General features: G+C 36.7%; 1 protein-coding gene across 1 annotated transcript; it reads left to right on the top strand.

Moving 5' to 3' along the window:
* The first annotated feature begins 13,924 nt into the window (after positions 1 to 13,924).
* Positions 13,925 to 14,335, top strand: LOC145713707 (cytochrome c oxidase assembly factor 1 homolog). Its single transcript, XM_081792599.1, is given in 1 exon segment — positions 13,925 to 14,335. A coding segment is annotated over 1 exon segment (411 nt).
* Positions 14,336 to 15,726: the final 1,391 nt, after the last annotated feature.

Here is a 15,726-nt window from a genome sequence, read left to right as displayed (position 1 = left end):
TCTGCTTCTGAACTGTGGTGGACCATGGGTAACTGAAACCTCCCATAAGGACTACTATATACACTAACAGATGTGAAGCACATCTAGGCATGTATCTCTTATTTATAAGAACTTACCATATAACTTTTTGGAACTATTTACTGGGACTGAAGCTTTTTATTTAAGTTTGGTCTGGATTTCAAAGTCTTACTATTTGAAGTCCTCAAAATAAGTGTCCTTCCATCAAGTGCTTCCAGTCTTACGCCACAACTGTAAAGCACTTAAAAATCATTATGTCTAGAGTTGCTATGCCTCTTGAAATATTTTTAATGGTGCCTTTTTTAAGTTTATTTATTTACTTTGAGAGAGAGAGAGAGAGAGTGCATGTGGGGGAGAGGAGTGGAGAGAGACAGAGAAATAATTGTAAGAAATAATTGTAAGAAATACCAGTGAGATAATAATACAGGTCAATGCATAGCCTATAGTATGTGATCAATAAAGTTTTGCTATTATTCCCTCAAAGTATAAATAATTACATATTCTCTACTGTATTTACTATTTCCTATTATTTGTATGATTTTTTAATATGAAATTTATTGTCAAATTGGTTTCCATACAACACCCAGTGCTCATCCAAACAGGTGCCTTCCTCAATGCCCATCACTCACTTTCCCCTACCTCCCTTAAATTCTCAGTTTTTAAGAGTCTCTTATGGTTTGCTTCCCTCCCTCTCTAACTTTTTTTTCCCTTCCCTTCCCCCATGGTCTTCTGTTAAGTTTCTCCAGATCCACATAATAGTGAAAACATATGGTATCTGTCTTTCTTTGTATGACTTATTTCACTTAGCATAACACTCTCTAGTTCCGTCCACATTGCTACAAAGGGCCATATTTCATTCTTTCTCATTGCCAAGTAGTATTCCATTGTATATATAAACCACAACTTCTTTATCCATTCATCAGTCGAAGGACATGTAGGTCTTTCCATAATTTGGCTATTGTTGAAAGTGCTGCTATAAACATTGGGGTACAATTTTTTTTTTATTACTGCTTGTTTTCATTACCCTTTAAGTTTTTTTTAGGATCAGAGAGCCCTCAACGGAATGTACTCCAGTGCAACTCCGCAGAACACTACATATAGTGATTTTCCCATATTAAGTTCTCGATAAACGCTACTGTGGGTTATCAAGGAGAAAATTTTAATACCTCTCTGCCGATGGTATAATTATATTCTGAATCTCTTCCTGTATATCCAGTTCCTTCAACATAAGCTTTGTTAGTTTTTCTTTTTCTTTTTCTTTTTTTCCCCACTTGAGTGTTGCCAGAACCAAGAGAATAAGTGGCCATATATGCGAACTATTCCAGGGGCTCAGAATGGTGTCTGTATATTTCCCTAGCGTTTTTTAGTTCACATAGGGATATCATGCCCATTATCTCAATTGATTACTGCAAAATAGATCCTCCTTTGACCAATAAAAAATTGAGTTTCAGGAACTCAAGTGACTTGTCCTACGCCATTCAGCTAAGTGTTGAGGCTCAGATTAAAGCTCCAAACCTGAAGCAGTTTTCATGCTCTTAGTCTCCTGTAATTTTTTAAAAATACATGTATTATTATTCACAGGGTTCCTGGCTGGCTCAGTAGGTTAAGCGACCGACTTCTCCCTAGGTCAGGATGTCACAGTTTGTGAGTTTGAGCCTGATGTCGGGCTCTGTGCTGACAGCTCAGAGCCTGGAGCCTGCTTCAGATTCTGCATCTCCCTCTCTCTGCCCCTTCCCCACTCAGTCTATTTTTCTCTCTCTCTCAAAAATAAATGAAAAACATTACAAAAAATTTAAAATACATGTATTATTCAAATGAATAGGTGGTTTATTTCCCAAATTTCTTTCTGAAATGACAAATAACAGAAATAATAAAAACTGCATATAAGCCGTATGATACCAAATTTTTAACATAAAAGACTTAGGTCTCTGTTTGTAAAATTTCCAGCTAGCTCAAGATGCTACATCCTTGGTTCATATTAGGGACATTAAACTAGGACTAGGACCATATTAGAGCTGTTAAACATGGACTAGGCTCTTGAGCACAAGTGTGTTATGAATTTGTACATAGAGGTACAGCACTCTGGCCCTACTGCACACTTCCTTTCAATATAAAGACTCAGGCAGCTAGATTGTCACTCTGAGGCCTCCTCTTTGGTGACTGAGAGGTTTTTCTTTTCTTATCTATATTTTACTTCAGGCTGTGTCATTCCCCACCCCCCCACTTCCTCCCAAATCTATTCTTTCTTTCATTTCTCAAACCAATTTCATTTGGTCAACTGCATTAAATTTCTCATTTCTTCTCCAAAGGGGAAAAAAGGCAGGAAAGGGAACAGAGAGAGGGAAATGACTAGATCTCAAGAATTAAAATCTTTGTACTCCATTTTTCATTTCAAACCCAGAAAGGATGATAGAAAAGCATTAACTTTTTTTTTTTTTTTTTTTTTTTTTTTTAAGAATACAACACCTGGGGGCACTTGGGTGGCTTGGTTGAGTGTCTGACTCTTGGTTTTGGCTCAGGTCAGGATATCATGGCTCGAGGCCCATGTTGACCTCTGGGCTGATGACGCAGAGCCTTCTTGGGATTCTGTCTCTGACTCTCCGCCCCCTCCCCAAAAAATAAATAAATAAACTTTAAAAGAAATTTGCTTTAAAAAAATTTGTTTAATATTTATTTATTTTTGAAAGACAGAAAATGAGCAGGGGAGGGACAGAGAGAGAGACACACACACAGAATCTGAAGCAGGCTCCAGGCTCTAAGCTGTCAGCACAGAGCCAGACACGGGGCTCGAACCGACGAACCGTGAGATCATGACCTGAGCCGAAGTTGGTTACTTAACCAACTGAGCCACCCAGGCGCCCTTAAGAAATTTGCTTTAAATAAAAGAATACAACACAGCAAAAAAAGCAAACCCCCAAAATATTTAATTTAGGTAAAATTCATACCAGGCTAATTTGAGACTTGAGAAAGTCAAAAGATTTTATTTCCTCAGCTGGACTATAATTCTCTCTGGGACACTAGAATAATTCACATTAATGTTGATAGTCTCAGTCTTTCAAACTACAGAACAGAAAGGAATATTGTCCAGTTACTTCTTCTATAAAGACATGTAAAAATTGGTTGGCAGTTCTCTTGACTGTCCCTACAGAAGCCACAAGTCACTAAGACTTTTTTTTTTCTTTTAAACAGCTGAAAAACAACCAGGACTTTGAAAATTACCGAACAAAACACTTGATAGTGGATTTTCCCTAGAAGCAAAATATCAGTAAAGACAGCAAGGTAGCAGCCTCCTGGATAATGCATATTAGCACAACCCAAAGCCATCTAAAGAGTTTCTGGGTGGAATGAGGTTCTTTCAGCAGGTAGGATAGAATTTGGAAGTGCTAGTAGTTGGTAAGGGAAGGGTGAAGTAAGTGGTAATTGGAGAAAAGAATTTGTACTGTTCTGATTTTTAAGTGGTAGGTTTTATTTTAGTATAGCACATCTAAGGAAGCCTTTATCATCATAATGGGACCTTAAAATACCTCATGTAAAAATTGTGTCTTTGCCTTGAAGCACCTATTTTAATTTAAGTGGTTCGAAGATTAGCTGTAGCTCATTAGAAATCCTGTTGGTAGGGAAGACAGGTCCCTGGACTTGCATTTGAAAATAGTTCATTGAAAAGATTTCCAAGGATTCTGTTGCAGGATTTTTTATTTACCTCAATACCCAGGATTTGTTGTCTCACTACTTCGAAGAATGAAAAGGTGGACACAGAATAAAACAAGCAGCAAGCAAAAGTTTATTAGAGTATAAGATCAGAAAGTAAGAATAGTATGAAAGCTCTCTTTACAGAGAGGGGGAATTCGAAAGTGAGTGCCCACGGCTATAGGAAAGGGACTTTGCTTTATGGGGTTTTGGTCCACCCCTTTCCTTCCACCTTGTTCCTTCTCAGGTTTTACCCTTATTGGCTAGGTAACACTAAATGCCTTCTCATTCCTTTTTGATCGGTTCGTTTCCATTGTATGAGGTGTGGTCTATGGCCATAGTGTTCCTTGTTGGCTATATGTTTTGTGGTCTACTTATTTTCAGTCAAGTTTTTTGTTTGTTAAATTCCTGAGATAATTCTGAGGGGGAGTAGGTGGTGTCTGTTATATTTTTAAGAGGAACTTTATGCCTGAAGGAGTTTGCTCAAGGTCAAATGTTCCCAGAAGAGATGTTTTAAAATATGCGTTTTTCCCCACCCAGGGACCTTCAAACCCTAGCTTCTCCCTTTCTGCCTACTGAATCCTATCTTTACCTCTAATAAATTCCACTGAACAGCTAGAACTGTATAATAATATCAGTAACAGTTTATAGGAAAAATGGAATGGGCTATGAAAATTAGAATTTGTAATATCTACGGTAACAATAAACAAGGTGAGGTGAAACTGCCCTTTGTATCTTAGAATTACAAAAATAACCCCATCCTAGTTGCTATGGTATGCAAATAAAAAGGACAAACAAGAAAATCTATATAGCATTTACCGATGGTTAGATTCTTGTCAAAATCTTGACTTTTTTTCAGTGTCTTTCTAAAATGTCCTCTTATCCATTCCCTCACCATTTTGTCTATCCAAAGAGTAACTAACTCAGATTTCAAATTATATTTAATGTGTTTGAGGAGCTGCCACCTACTCATTATTAATAAATCTCATGGGAAAATGGAAGACAGCCAGGCACTGGAGAAAAGTGCACTGGACTATAAATCAGGAGACAGATTTTGACCCTGTTCTGACTTGAATAGTGTCTCAATATCTGTCTGTCTCTGTTTCTCTGTCTCTGTCTCTCGCTGCCTTGGTTTCATCTTTTGTAAAATAAAGTGAATCAATTATATGTTCTTCAAAGTTTCTTTCAGATATAAAGTTCTTTGGTCCTATGGCACGTTAAAAACTAATCAGCAGGGGAGCCTAGGTGGCTCAGTTGGTTAAGCACTGGACTCTTGACTTCAGCTCAGGTCATGATCCCAGCCAGGGTGGTGCAACTGAGCCCATTGGGCTCTGCACTGAGTATGCAGCCTGCTTGGTTCTCTCTCTCTCCTTCTGCCCTCTCCCCTGCTCGAGGTTCTCCCTCTTGCACGCTCTCTCTTTCTCTCTCTCTCTCCCTTTCTGTCAATAAATAAATAAATAAAATAAACAGCAAAAAAGCAAGTTGTAGTCCAAGCAATAGCCAGGAAATGTAACACATCTTTTTTAAAAATTAAGAAAAAAAAATTTAATGTTTATTTATTTTAGAGAGAGAGAGAGACAGAGTGCAAGCGAGGGAGGGGCAGAGAGAGAGGAGACACAGAATCTGAAGCAGGCTCCAGACTCAGAGCTGTCAGCACAGAACCCAACGCAGGGCTCGAACTCATGAACTGCAAGATCATTACCTGAGCCAAAGCTGGACGCTCAACCGACTGAGCCACCCAGGCACCCCTAACACATCTTTTTTAAAATATTTATTTATTTATTTTTGAAGGAAGAATGAGTGCAAGCAGGGGAGCAGCACAGAGAGAGCGGCTGTCAGCACAGAGCCTGCCATGGGCCTCAAACTCACGAACCGGAGATCATGACCAGAGCTGAAAATCAAGAGTCAGGCACTTAACTGACTGAGCCACCCAGGTGCCCCGAAAAATAACATATCTTACTAAAATGAACACAAACAACAAAAAGCACATTGTGAGGTGCCTGGGTGGCTCAGTTAGTTGAGCGTTGGACTCTTGATTTTGGCTCAGCTTATGATCACAGGGTTGTGAGATTGAGCCCTGCATCTATGATCCATGCTTGGCGTGGAGCCTGTTAAGATTCTCCCTTCTCCCTCTCCCCACTCCACTCCTGCACTCTCTCTCTCTCTCTAAAAAAAAAAAAAAAAAAAGATAAAGAAAGAAAAAAAAAAGGAAAAAAAGTACATTGGAAAAGAACCACAATAAAATTACTTTATGGCAAAATCAGCTCATCAAAAGGAATAGAACAGTAATTCTACATTACTCGTATTTTAAAAAGTAGCCCTCTGTTGTTCCATGCACTAAGAGTCACTACAGATAATTGTATTGTGGTCACTTGATAACTGGTAACCACAATTAACGTGAAGAGATTCAGCAATTCAGTGAAGCAAGATGATTAGAAGGTCATACAGACAGAGAAGAGGATGTCTTAAGTAGAAGACATAGTTGGCTGTGTAAGAATTTCTGCCTCACCAGGGCTTTGCATTTGCTTTGCCTGGCACTATGGTCCTGAACAGAAAAGAATTTTAAGGCAAGCATTTTTAAAATGTGTGCTCATTGCAGGCACTAAGGGCCTCAGTCAGAGTAGATACTTTTATTGAATCAAATTGGGCTTGAAAACAGTAATCTAGAAAAAGCATGGACTTGTCCTTTGTTTTTCCATTAATATAAATATTAAATGGTTTTGGTCTTCAGCTGTAAAACAACCAACTCATGTAGCATATGCAACCAGAAAGAGATTACATATGAAACCTGTGGTGAAAGAAGCCTTCTTTACATGTTGGTTGCCATGATTTCACATTTGGGCCACAAGTTCTTTGAATCTAGAGGCTATGTTTTACTTGTTTTGTATCACCCCATTGTCTTGTACAGAGTATCTAGCATAATCTCATAAACTGCAGGCACCAAAGCTCTCATGTTAATCAATAAAGAAATTCTTGCATTTTCAGGATTCAAAGTTAGTAAAAAATTAACCATTATATACTGTGCTGGGTTCTAGTAGATACACACGAACTGTTTGTAATTAATATGTTAGGTATCTAAAGATACCTGACACCTAAGAACCTTTGGAAGATTTATTGACTATTTTAAACATACTTAAATCTATTAACGTGGTTAATTTACTTAAAAGATATTTTTTCTACACAGGTACTTTAAAAAGGTAATCTATCTAACCTATGTGTGAGTTACTAATAACATGATAGAAGTGTTTGAATTTGTGAGGTTTTATAAATATCTGGCACCAAATCTTCCCTGTCAAGTAAAGGCTGATTATGGTTGGGAACGGCAGTCTCATGTGCATAGTGTTAGGACCCCCACTCAGCCACATAAGAATGAGCATTGGCCCTGGAACACCTCCTTATCAAGAGATAAAGGGCTCAAAGAGCCTCTCCTGGGCTTATCATCTTATATAACAATATCTTTTTCTGTTTAAGATTCAATAATTGTTCCTCTGTTTTGCTTAAATAAGTACTTTTGGCCCTCGGACACATGCCCAGCTTTTGGTATTTCAGACTGCATGAAGAGGAAGGGGTCTTTCTGCTGGAGTATGGCAGTGGTGCCCATTGGTTGCCCAGGACACCCACTGGCCATGAGGGTCTGATGTTCATTCCTGGAGCTGATCATGCTCTGTTTCTTCTCTAGGTACGTAAAAAGTTTTCTCCATTTAGTGTCTGACTGTGTTACATTTTCCTTGGTGACTCCAAAACCAATATGCAGTGGGCAGAAATGTTTGGACTTTTATACCTGGTGTCTGTCATGGTGATGATCTTTCTTTACTAATCCTTTATGTAATTTGAACTCCTTCTCTGGTATTGGTTACCAATACATGGGTTTTTCTCAACAATTGTATGTATAGTGATCATGACATGATACTGATGCAAATGATCATGGAAATCATAAGGGTTTCAAAGTCAAATACCACTGTCTGTATATAAAACTTCTTTCTATGCCAAACAAAATATCAATTTCTTAAGAATCCATGTAGGTATGAAGTAAAAAAAAAAACAGTGCAAATAGTTAAAAACTTCAGTTAAAATGTGTTTAATAATTGATTATAAAAGGTGAGAATAACAAGTTGGAAATATCCACATTTTCTTGGAAATCACACTTCAAAAAGAAACTATAGAATTAGTTGTCTTACTTAATGCTTAAAATTTTAAATTTGGGGAGCCAGCCATGGGGCATCATTTTTACTTTCCTTCTTAAATGATGGCAAATTCTTCTCCATCAAGTTTGCTGCTTTGCATATCTCCTTCAAGTTCAATATTAATGCTCTCAGAAGCCCCAAAGGGCCCAAGAAGCTACTAGATTAAAACCAATCTGCCCTTGCCAAATCTAAGCACCTAATTAGAATTTCTGAACACATATTAAATATTTCATTCTCTAGAAAAATACCATGAGAACTAGTCATTTTAAGATCCAATTATTTAGCATGCTTATTTTCTATTTCCTATTTCTCATTATATGGGTGCTTTAGAAAATTCTTGATTGAGAAAGTTTAGACTTCTATGCAGTGGGCTCCTTATCCCATCCCTTCTCCTTTTTTCCCCCCATCCTTCTCCTTCATAACATGTATCCTTCTTTTGGTGGGGGGACTTTAAATCAACAAAAGTACCAATAACGGACGTAATTAGTTTGACTTTTGATGAAAACTGACATGGTGAAGGCCTATTTATGACATTAAAAAACTGAAAATTACATAAGTGCTTGTAGTAATAGTATAATTACTCAGAGCTTCATGTAAAACAAAGCAGAATGGAATTGTTAGTGTGCCTTAATATCACTTCAGTCACTCCAGAGGTACAAACTTTTCAAATATCTTCCATAGCTAATCCCACATTTCTATGAATACACTTAATTTCATTCCTCCCCCTTGTGAAGTATTGATAGGAGTTGGAGAGATCAGAGGAGAAGTGGAAGTAGGGATAAATAGTCAGCACCATAGGCATAAAAGCATTCTATCCTGGCTAAATTAAATATATTGGTATGGTATGCATTTGTAAAAACAGCACATTTTGCTCAGAAATCTTGTAAACAATCTTCAAAAGGAAAATTCAGTGTATGAGACTGCTACTGCACATTTTAGGGTGACTATATTGAAGCTAGCATGCATACAGCCAGGTGAGCAATCTGAACATGGGTTGATGGGAAGACAAAAACAAAAACAAAAACAAAAACAAAAACAAAAAACTCTTCATATGCAAATACTCATTTCAAAGCCAGTTGAATTGCCAGCACACTTTGTCTCACAAATGTGAGGCTATACTTCCAATGAACACAACAAAGTGCTGAAATCTATTAGAAAGTACTTGTGAAATAGTCATGTTTTGAGGACTTGGTTTTGATGATTTGAAAGACAGCAGAAGAGCACAGAACTAATTTCCACCTGGACAGGGGTTTGTTTTCCCTGCTCATTTGAAATTAGAGCCAACAGTAATAAATGGTTTAGTATAACTAAAGTTCTCTCTTCATTTAGACCAAACAGACTGGCAAGTCTATGAACAAACAGGTCATTTTCTATAGAAGGGCTATAATATATGCCCTTTCTATTGCCATATTTGAAACCCTTTCATAGTTTACGTAAGCTACAATCTTTTGCACACTGATTATACAAGTATATCCTATGACCATGGGCTAGTGCTAGTGGTTAGTGAAAATAATTATAATTAATAACAACATGGCAAAAGCCTTCAGCCTGCTTTGTTTGGCATATATTGCAAAGTTTCTTTTTCTCAGCCCTTCACATCAGAAGGAACTATTCGCTACCCTTGTTTTTCAGCACTGGATATGAGGCAGAAGGACAAAAGCAATTTGCCAATGGTCAAACAGAATATCAGGAAAAGTACTGGGAATAAAACCTGAGGCTTACTAATAATGAGGCACCTGGTTTCGTTGCCCGACATTCTCAAGCACTGTACTTTGACTTGTCTCCTACTGGATGCACTACTATTTCTACTCCATTCTCTATAACTGCTCATTAGAGTGGAGCTAACTAGAAGCAACCCCAAACTGTGGCAGTTATGGAGCTATCTTAAAACAGAAATTTTAATTAAACCAAGCTCAACTGCAATTCAAACATACAAAAGAATGAGTCAAGCTCTATGATACATTTAACCATTCCTCTCTTATCTTGTATTACTCTTTAAAACCTACTTTTCACATTTCTCTTGAAAAGTTCTATTAGCACAGGATCAACTTTGTTGCTAACTGTTTATAGTAAGACAATAAAGCTACATGGCCAAATGCGAAGTGTTCTCATAGAAACTTAGCTGACCATACCTCAATCTAAAATTTACATTCACAAAGTGTGTTATTAAATAGTTCTAAATAGGGCCACATGCAATGAGGTATTCATGTTTACGTGACATTTACTGATTAAAAATAGACATCCTGTCAAAAATCCAACCACAGACACTTGCCATAGAGATAGTTCTAGCTATGCTGCCAGATCACTAAATATATAAATCCTCCTCTTCTATTTAGAAGAATTTTGATGGAAAAAGTCATTTATGAAGATCTGTATCAGCAACTAGATATACTCAAAATGCATGGTGTAGGAAAGTGGGGAGTATTTAGTTAAATTATGACTTTTCAAGCTGTCTTTATATTGGGCTACTAAATTGATACTTTTTACTGGATTATAAAATTAAGTTATATTGTGGAGGGAAATATTCCTCCAACTGGTTTTACAGATGTTCTAATTGAATATCTTTTTGGAGGAGGATAACATAAGAAACTAAATTGATTATTTCAATATATTAAAATAATCTGTGTAGATGGTCTGAATGTTAAGATAACATAGCATTAAACACTTATTGGCATCACAATAGTTCAAAATCTTGGGTGTTATAATTAGTTCTGTCTCTGGCATTATTATGCACATTCTTAATACATAGATCTAGAGGCACTGGTAGGCAAAGAGATCTCAGTTTTGCATTCCTACTGCTTTTTTAATCTAGATGCTAATCAGTACAATAAGCCATGCCAACTCAGAGTTAGAAATCAGACCTATTCTAAGATCACGACATTGTGATTTTCTAGCAAAATGTTTTTACCTGCTTTGACTAATCCTATTTTAAATACTCTAACTTTGAATAGCTCACAGAACAGTACTTGTGGCTCTTACCTTGATATAACTGATTTCATTCTTAATTTAACTTTGTGACAGCTCAGATCTTAAAAGCAATCTATTGTTCCCTTGTCAGACTTAGAAACGACTGATACATCCAAGTGCATACTTCCTGGTTCATACCAAATTGATGGCTGGGTCTACAGGAAATCAATACTGGATGATTAAGCCTGTTCTATACATTTAGAAAAATTTAGGAAAAAATAAAGAAAATTATCCAATTTGATGATTTAGGGCTAGAATAGTCAAAAATTAGTTTTGTGAAATGGGTTTCCTAAGATGTTTTGTAGATATATCATGAGGGCAGAATATTATCACATTTATTTCACATTATTTGAATCAACATAGCATTCAGCATTCAGCTTTTTAAAGACTTTATTTTTTAGAGAAGTTTTAGGTTTACAACAAAACTTGAGTAAAGTACAGAGATTTATCATATACCCCCTACCCTTACACATGCATCACTCACCAAAATAGTACACTTTTACTAATCACAACACATCCTAATCACCTGATGCCATAGCTTAACTTAGGGTTCACTCTTGGTGTTGTATATTCTATGGGTTTGGACAAAAACATAATGGCATATATCCATCATTATAATATAATATGGAGTGTTTTTACTGCCCTTAGTATCCTCTATGTTCTGCCCCTTCATCCCCCGTTCCCAATGCCTGGCAACCACTGCTATTTTTATTACCTCCATAGTTTTGCCTTTTCTAGAATGTTATATTCTTGGAATCATACAATACATAAGCTTTTCAGATTGGCTTTTTTCATGTAGTAATATGCAGTTTAAGGTTTTTCCATGTCTTTTTATGGCTTGACAGCCCATTTTCGTTTAGCACTGAATAATATTCCATTGTCTCAATATACCATAGTTTATTTATCCATTCATCCACTGAAGGATATCTTGGTTGCTTCCAAGCTTTGGCAAACCTTTATGTGCAGGTTTCTGTGTGAACATGTTTTCAACTGCTTTGAGGAAATACCAAAGAGTGTAATTGTTGGATCATATGATAAGACTATGTTTAGTTTTGTAAGAAACCACCAAACTGTCTTCCAAATTGGCTATATGATTTTGCATTCCCACCAGCAATGTAAGAGAGTTCCTGTTGCTCCACATCCTTGTCAGCATTTGGTGCTGTGAACCTTCTGGATTTTGGCCATTCTAATAGGTGTGTAGTGGTATGTCATTTTTGTTTTAATTTGCATTTCCCTGATGGCGTATGATGTGGAGCATCTTTTCATGTGTTTGTCATCTGTAGATCTCTTTGACGACATGTCTGTTAAAGTCTTTGGATCATTTTTTAATCAAGTTGTTTTTTTTTTAATTAAGTTTTAAAATGGTTTTTCTGTATATTTTGGAAAACAGTCCTTTGTTACATGTGTCTTGCAAATATTTACTCCTAGTCTGTGGTTTGTCTTCTCATTTTTTTGTCATTGTCTGTTTGTCATTGCCTGAACAGAAGTTTTGAATTTAAATGAAATCCAGCTATTATCTTTTTTCATAATTTATGTCTTTGATGTTGTATCTAGAAAGACATCACCATACCCAAGGTCATCTAGGTTTTCCCTATGTTATCTTCTCAGAGTTTCATAGTTTTGTGGTTTACATTTCGGTTTATGATTCATTTTGAGTTAATCTCTGTAAAGGGTATAAAGTCTGAATGTAGATTCATTTTTTTTTACATGTGCATGTCCAGTTGTTTCAGCACTATTTGCTGAAGAGACTCTTTGCTCTGTTGTAACATTCACATTTTTTGGTAATTTAGACTTTGCTTTAGTGATGCCAGTAGAAATTGGTACTCTATTCTGTCACTTCACATAATAGCTGCATTTCCATTTTCTTTTTATTACAAATCAATAATGCAATTAACATAACAAGATCCCCAGAGCTATTTACGTAATTATTGCTTTTATAAAGAAAAGAACCACTACATAAGATGTAAAGCAGCTTAAAACAAAATCATAAAACAAGTTCCAGGAAACCACTCTTCAGAAAAACAACATACTATATCTTTTACACAACCTGTTTTCTTTAAGATTTTGTAATAACTGAAGATAGACTAGCACTAACCAAATCAAGGAACTCACTCTATTTACTGAAAGAATCAACACAATCCAGTTTGGGTTCCCAAAGGAAAATATGCTTTCAGTTGTGTTGATACTATTTTAGACCAATAATTCCGTTATTTTGTTTAACTATGGAAAACAACTTTAGTACAAGAAAACGAAACTTAGCAGTCTGACCATGCATATACACCACTTCCTATATTAATCAAATAAGAGTTATAAACAACTTAATGTGATGTGTATTTAATGACATTTCATGAATTGTTTGCAGGATAAGTAGGCATAAATTATAAGTAGCATACCTCTCTTACTCTTGTTCCCTCTCCCTCCCTCTCTCTCTCTCTCTCTCTCTCACACACACACACATGCACATTTTTTGTCTCACTTAAAACACCATTTGAATTGTTTTATAGACTGTGAATTAAAGACAGTGAGGGGCAGTGACAGACATGCATATTAAGACAGATCACATAGTCAGATAACAATGGGAGATGCAAGCATCAGCTTTCAGAGTAAAGTACATTTAGGTGGATAATTAGTGTTGAAAGGTCATGGTGCAAAAGTAGACCATGAAATATGGCATCCAGAAGTGGGGCTCCAGGATATGAGTCTATAACAAAATCCATAATTAATACATGATAACAACTGGAAGGGGATAGGGCAACAGGTTACTTTCAAATCTGGAGAGGGGTATGGTCTTAGGTCAGAAAGGAACTCTGCCAAAATTAAAGGGCTTCCAGTTCAGGTAATACTGGAATCACTACTTGAGAAATAATACTTGAAGACTCATCAAAACTTCATATTAAAAAGAAACCAGAAGGGCAGGCAGGCCTGTGGGCTTTTCCCACCCACTCTCCCACCTCCAGAAGGAAAGTGCATGTTCTCTGTTGCATGTGCTTATATCACTGACAGAACAACTTTCCTTTGATGATTTTCAAGAAAGCTGTACTGTGAAATGGCAGTCTCCAGGAGACAGAATGCCATTGCCTCTGGGGAAACGGGTCCTTTTTTCTAGTGTAGTGGTCAGTGGGAGCTGTGCCCTTACATATTACCTTATACAAAAAGCTTTTTCCAGGGCTTCCTATTACGAGCTGGTATTGGAGCAGCTGCACAGCCACCCTGAGTCCCTGGAAGCTCTGTGCACTCCTCTCAACATCCACTATCTACACCTCACTGACAAGTACAACTTCGTGGATATTGCCAGTACCCAGTTGAAGATTCCTGTCTCTGGATTCAAGTCAGAGGGCCATCTCTATGTCAGCTCATCCAGAGATGCCCCCTTTCAGAGATGGCACCTTCAGGATGTCTTCTTAAATCTCAAGGATGGTTAGCAGATTCTTGTGTTCAAGTTCAGTATGGACAGTGGTGATGATATAGAAACAGAGTAAAGGTGATCAAAAAGACTCAGCATTCTCCAAGCATGGCCTTTCCTCATCACAATGTACCCTCCATGGCTGTGAGCCAGTTTTTCAGCCAGAGGGGATGATTATATGTGCTGGCATATGGTAATTTTGGTATAATTCTAATTTGGCCACACTATTGTGGGGTTTTTATTTAATCAGAAAGTTTTACTATAAATTTATAGGTATTTATTTGAGAACTCACTGTGTAAAAGCAGAACACAGAATAAAAAGAATCGCTATTTAAAATTTTTAAAAGGAGAAGAAGAAGACAAAGACGAAGACAAAGACGAAGAAGAAGAAGAAGAAGAAGAAGAAGAAGCCACAACCTCCAGAGTGAATCTTCTAAATGAAAATCAGGGCATTTCTTGCTTAACATTTCCAGTGGTTCTCCACCACATTTAGAAAAGCTTTAGCATAGCTTATAAGACTTACCTTGACTTGCACCAACCCTACCCCATGTTTTTGATATTCCTTGAAATATGCCAAACTCGCTCTCATCTCTGGGCTTTTGCACTTTCTGTGTTCTTTGCCTCCAATCTTGGCTCATTCCCTTAATGTTCCATTAAGGATTCTACTCAAATGTCATCTTCTCAGAGATGTTCTGAGAATCTTTTTTATTTGTATTTATTTATTTATTTATTTATTTATTTATTTATTTATTTATTTTAAAGACAGAGAAGGAAAGAGGTAGAGGCAGAAGGAGAGAGAGATCCTCTTAATCAGGCTCCACGCAGACACCCCTGAGAATCATATTTAAAACAGCAACCTACCGCTCTAGAACCCCTTACCACTTTTTATTTTTCTTTATATGTGACGCTGTTGAATATATTTATTTGTTTACTTAGTACCTTCTCCATTAGAATATCAGTTCCATGAAGGTAAAACTTTCTGTTGTGTCACTCTTGTAACACTAGCATGAGAAGTAGAATTACTGCTATAAAGATAATTAAACATAAACTTCAGGAACTCTCATTTGCATAGCCTCATTTAAATGGCCTGCATGCAATTCTGTATGTATTATGTATAATTTTTAGTCTTCAAAGTGAGTTATCAAAATCATGTAAGCTTTAGACTCCATTAAACCTCTGCTTAGCATCTAGTGTCTGACATTTCATAAGCCCTCAATAGATATTTTTGAATGAGTGAATTTTAAAAATGAATGAATACCTTAAATATTTTAGGATAAAAAGATTTGTTAGTGCTCTCCCTGATAGCAATCATTGATAAGTGTTGGTCTTGACTGAAAGGTGAAAGATGTTGGGTGTCCATTGAGGATAATGGAACAAGGCTGTTCTGAAGGATATGTAAGAAATATTAGAAAAGGACGCTGTGGGCTCTTAAAGTAAACTTTGTTTACCTCATAATTTTTCCTAGTG

The sequence above is a fragment of the Panthera onca genome, chromosome X (genome assembly GCF_046562875.1).
Source record: "Panthera onca isolate mPanOnc1 chromosome X, mPanOnc1 haplotype 2, whole genome shotgun sequence".
NCBI lineage: Eukaryota > Metazoa > Chordata > Mammalia > Carnivora > Felidae > Panthera > Panthera onca.
Note: the sequence above shows the minus strand (reverse complement) of the source record. Positions and strands in the feature narration are given on the sequence as shown.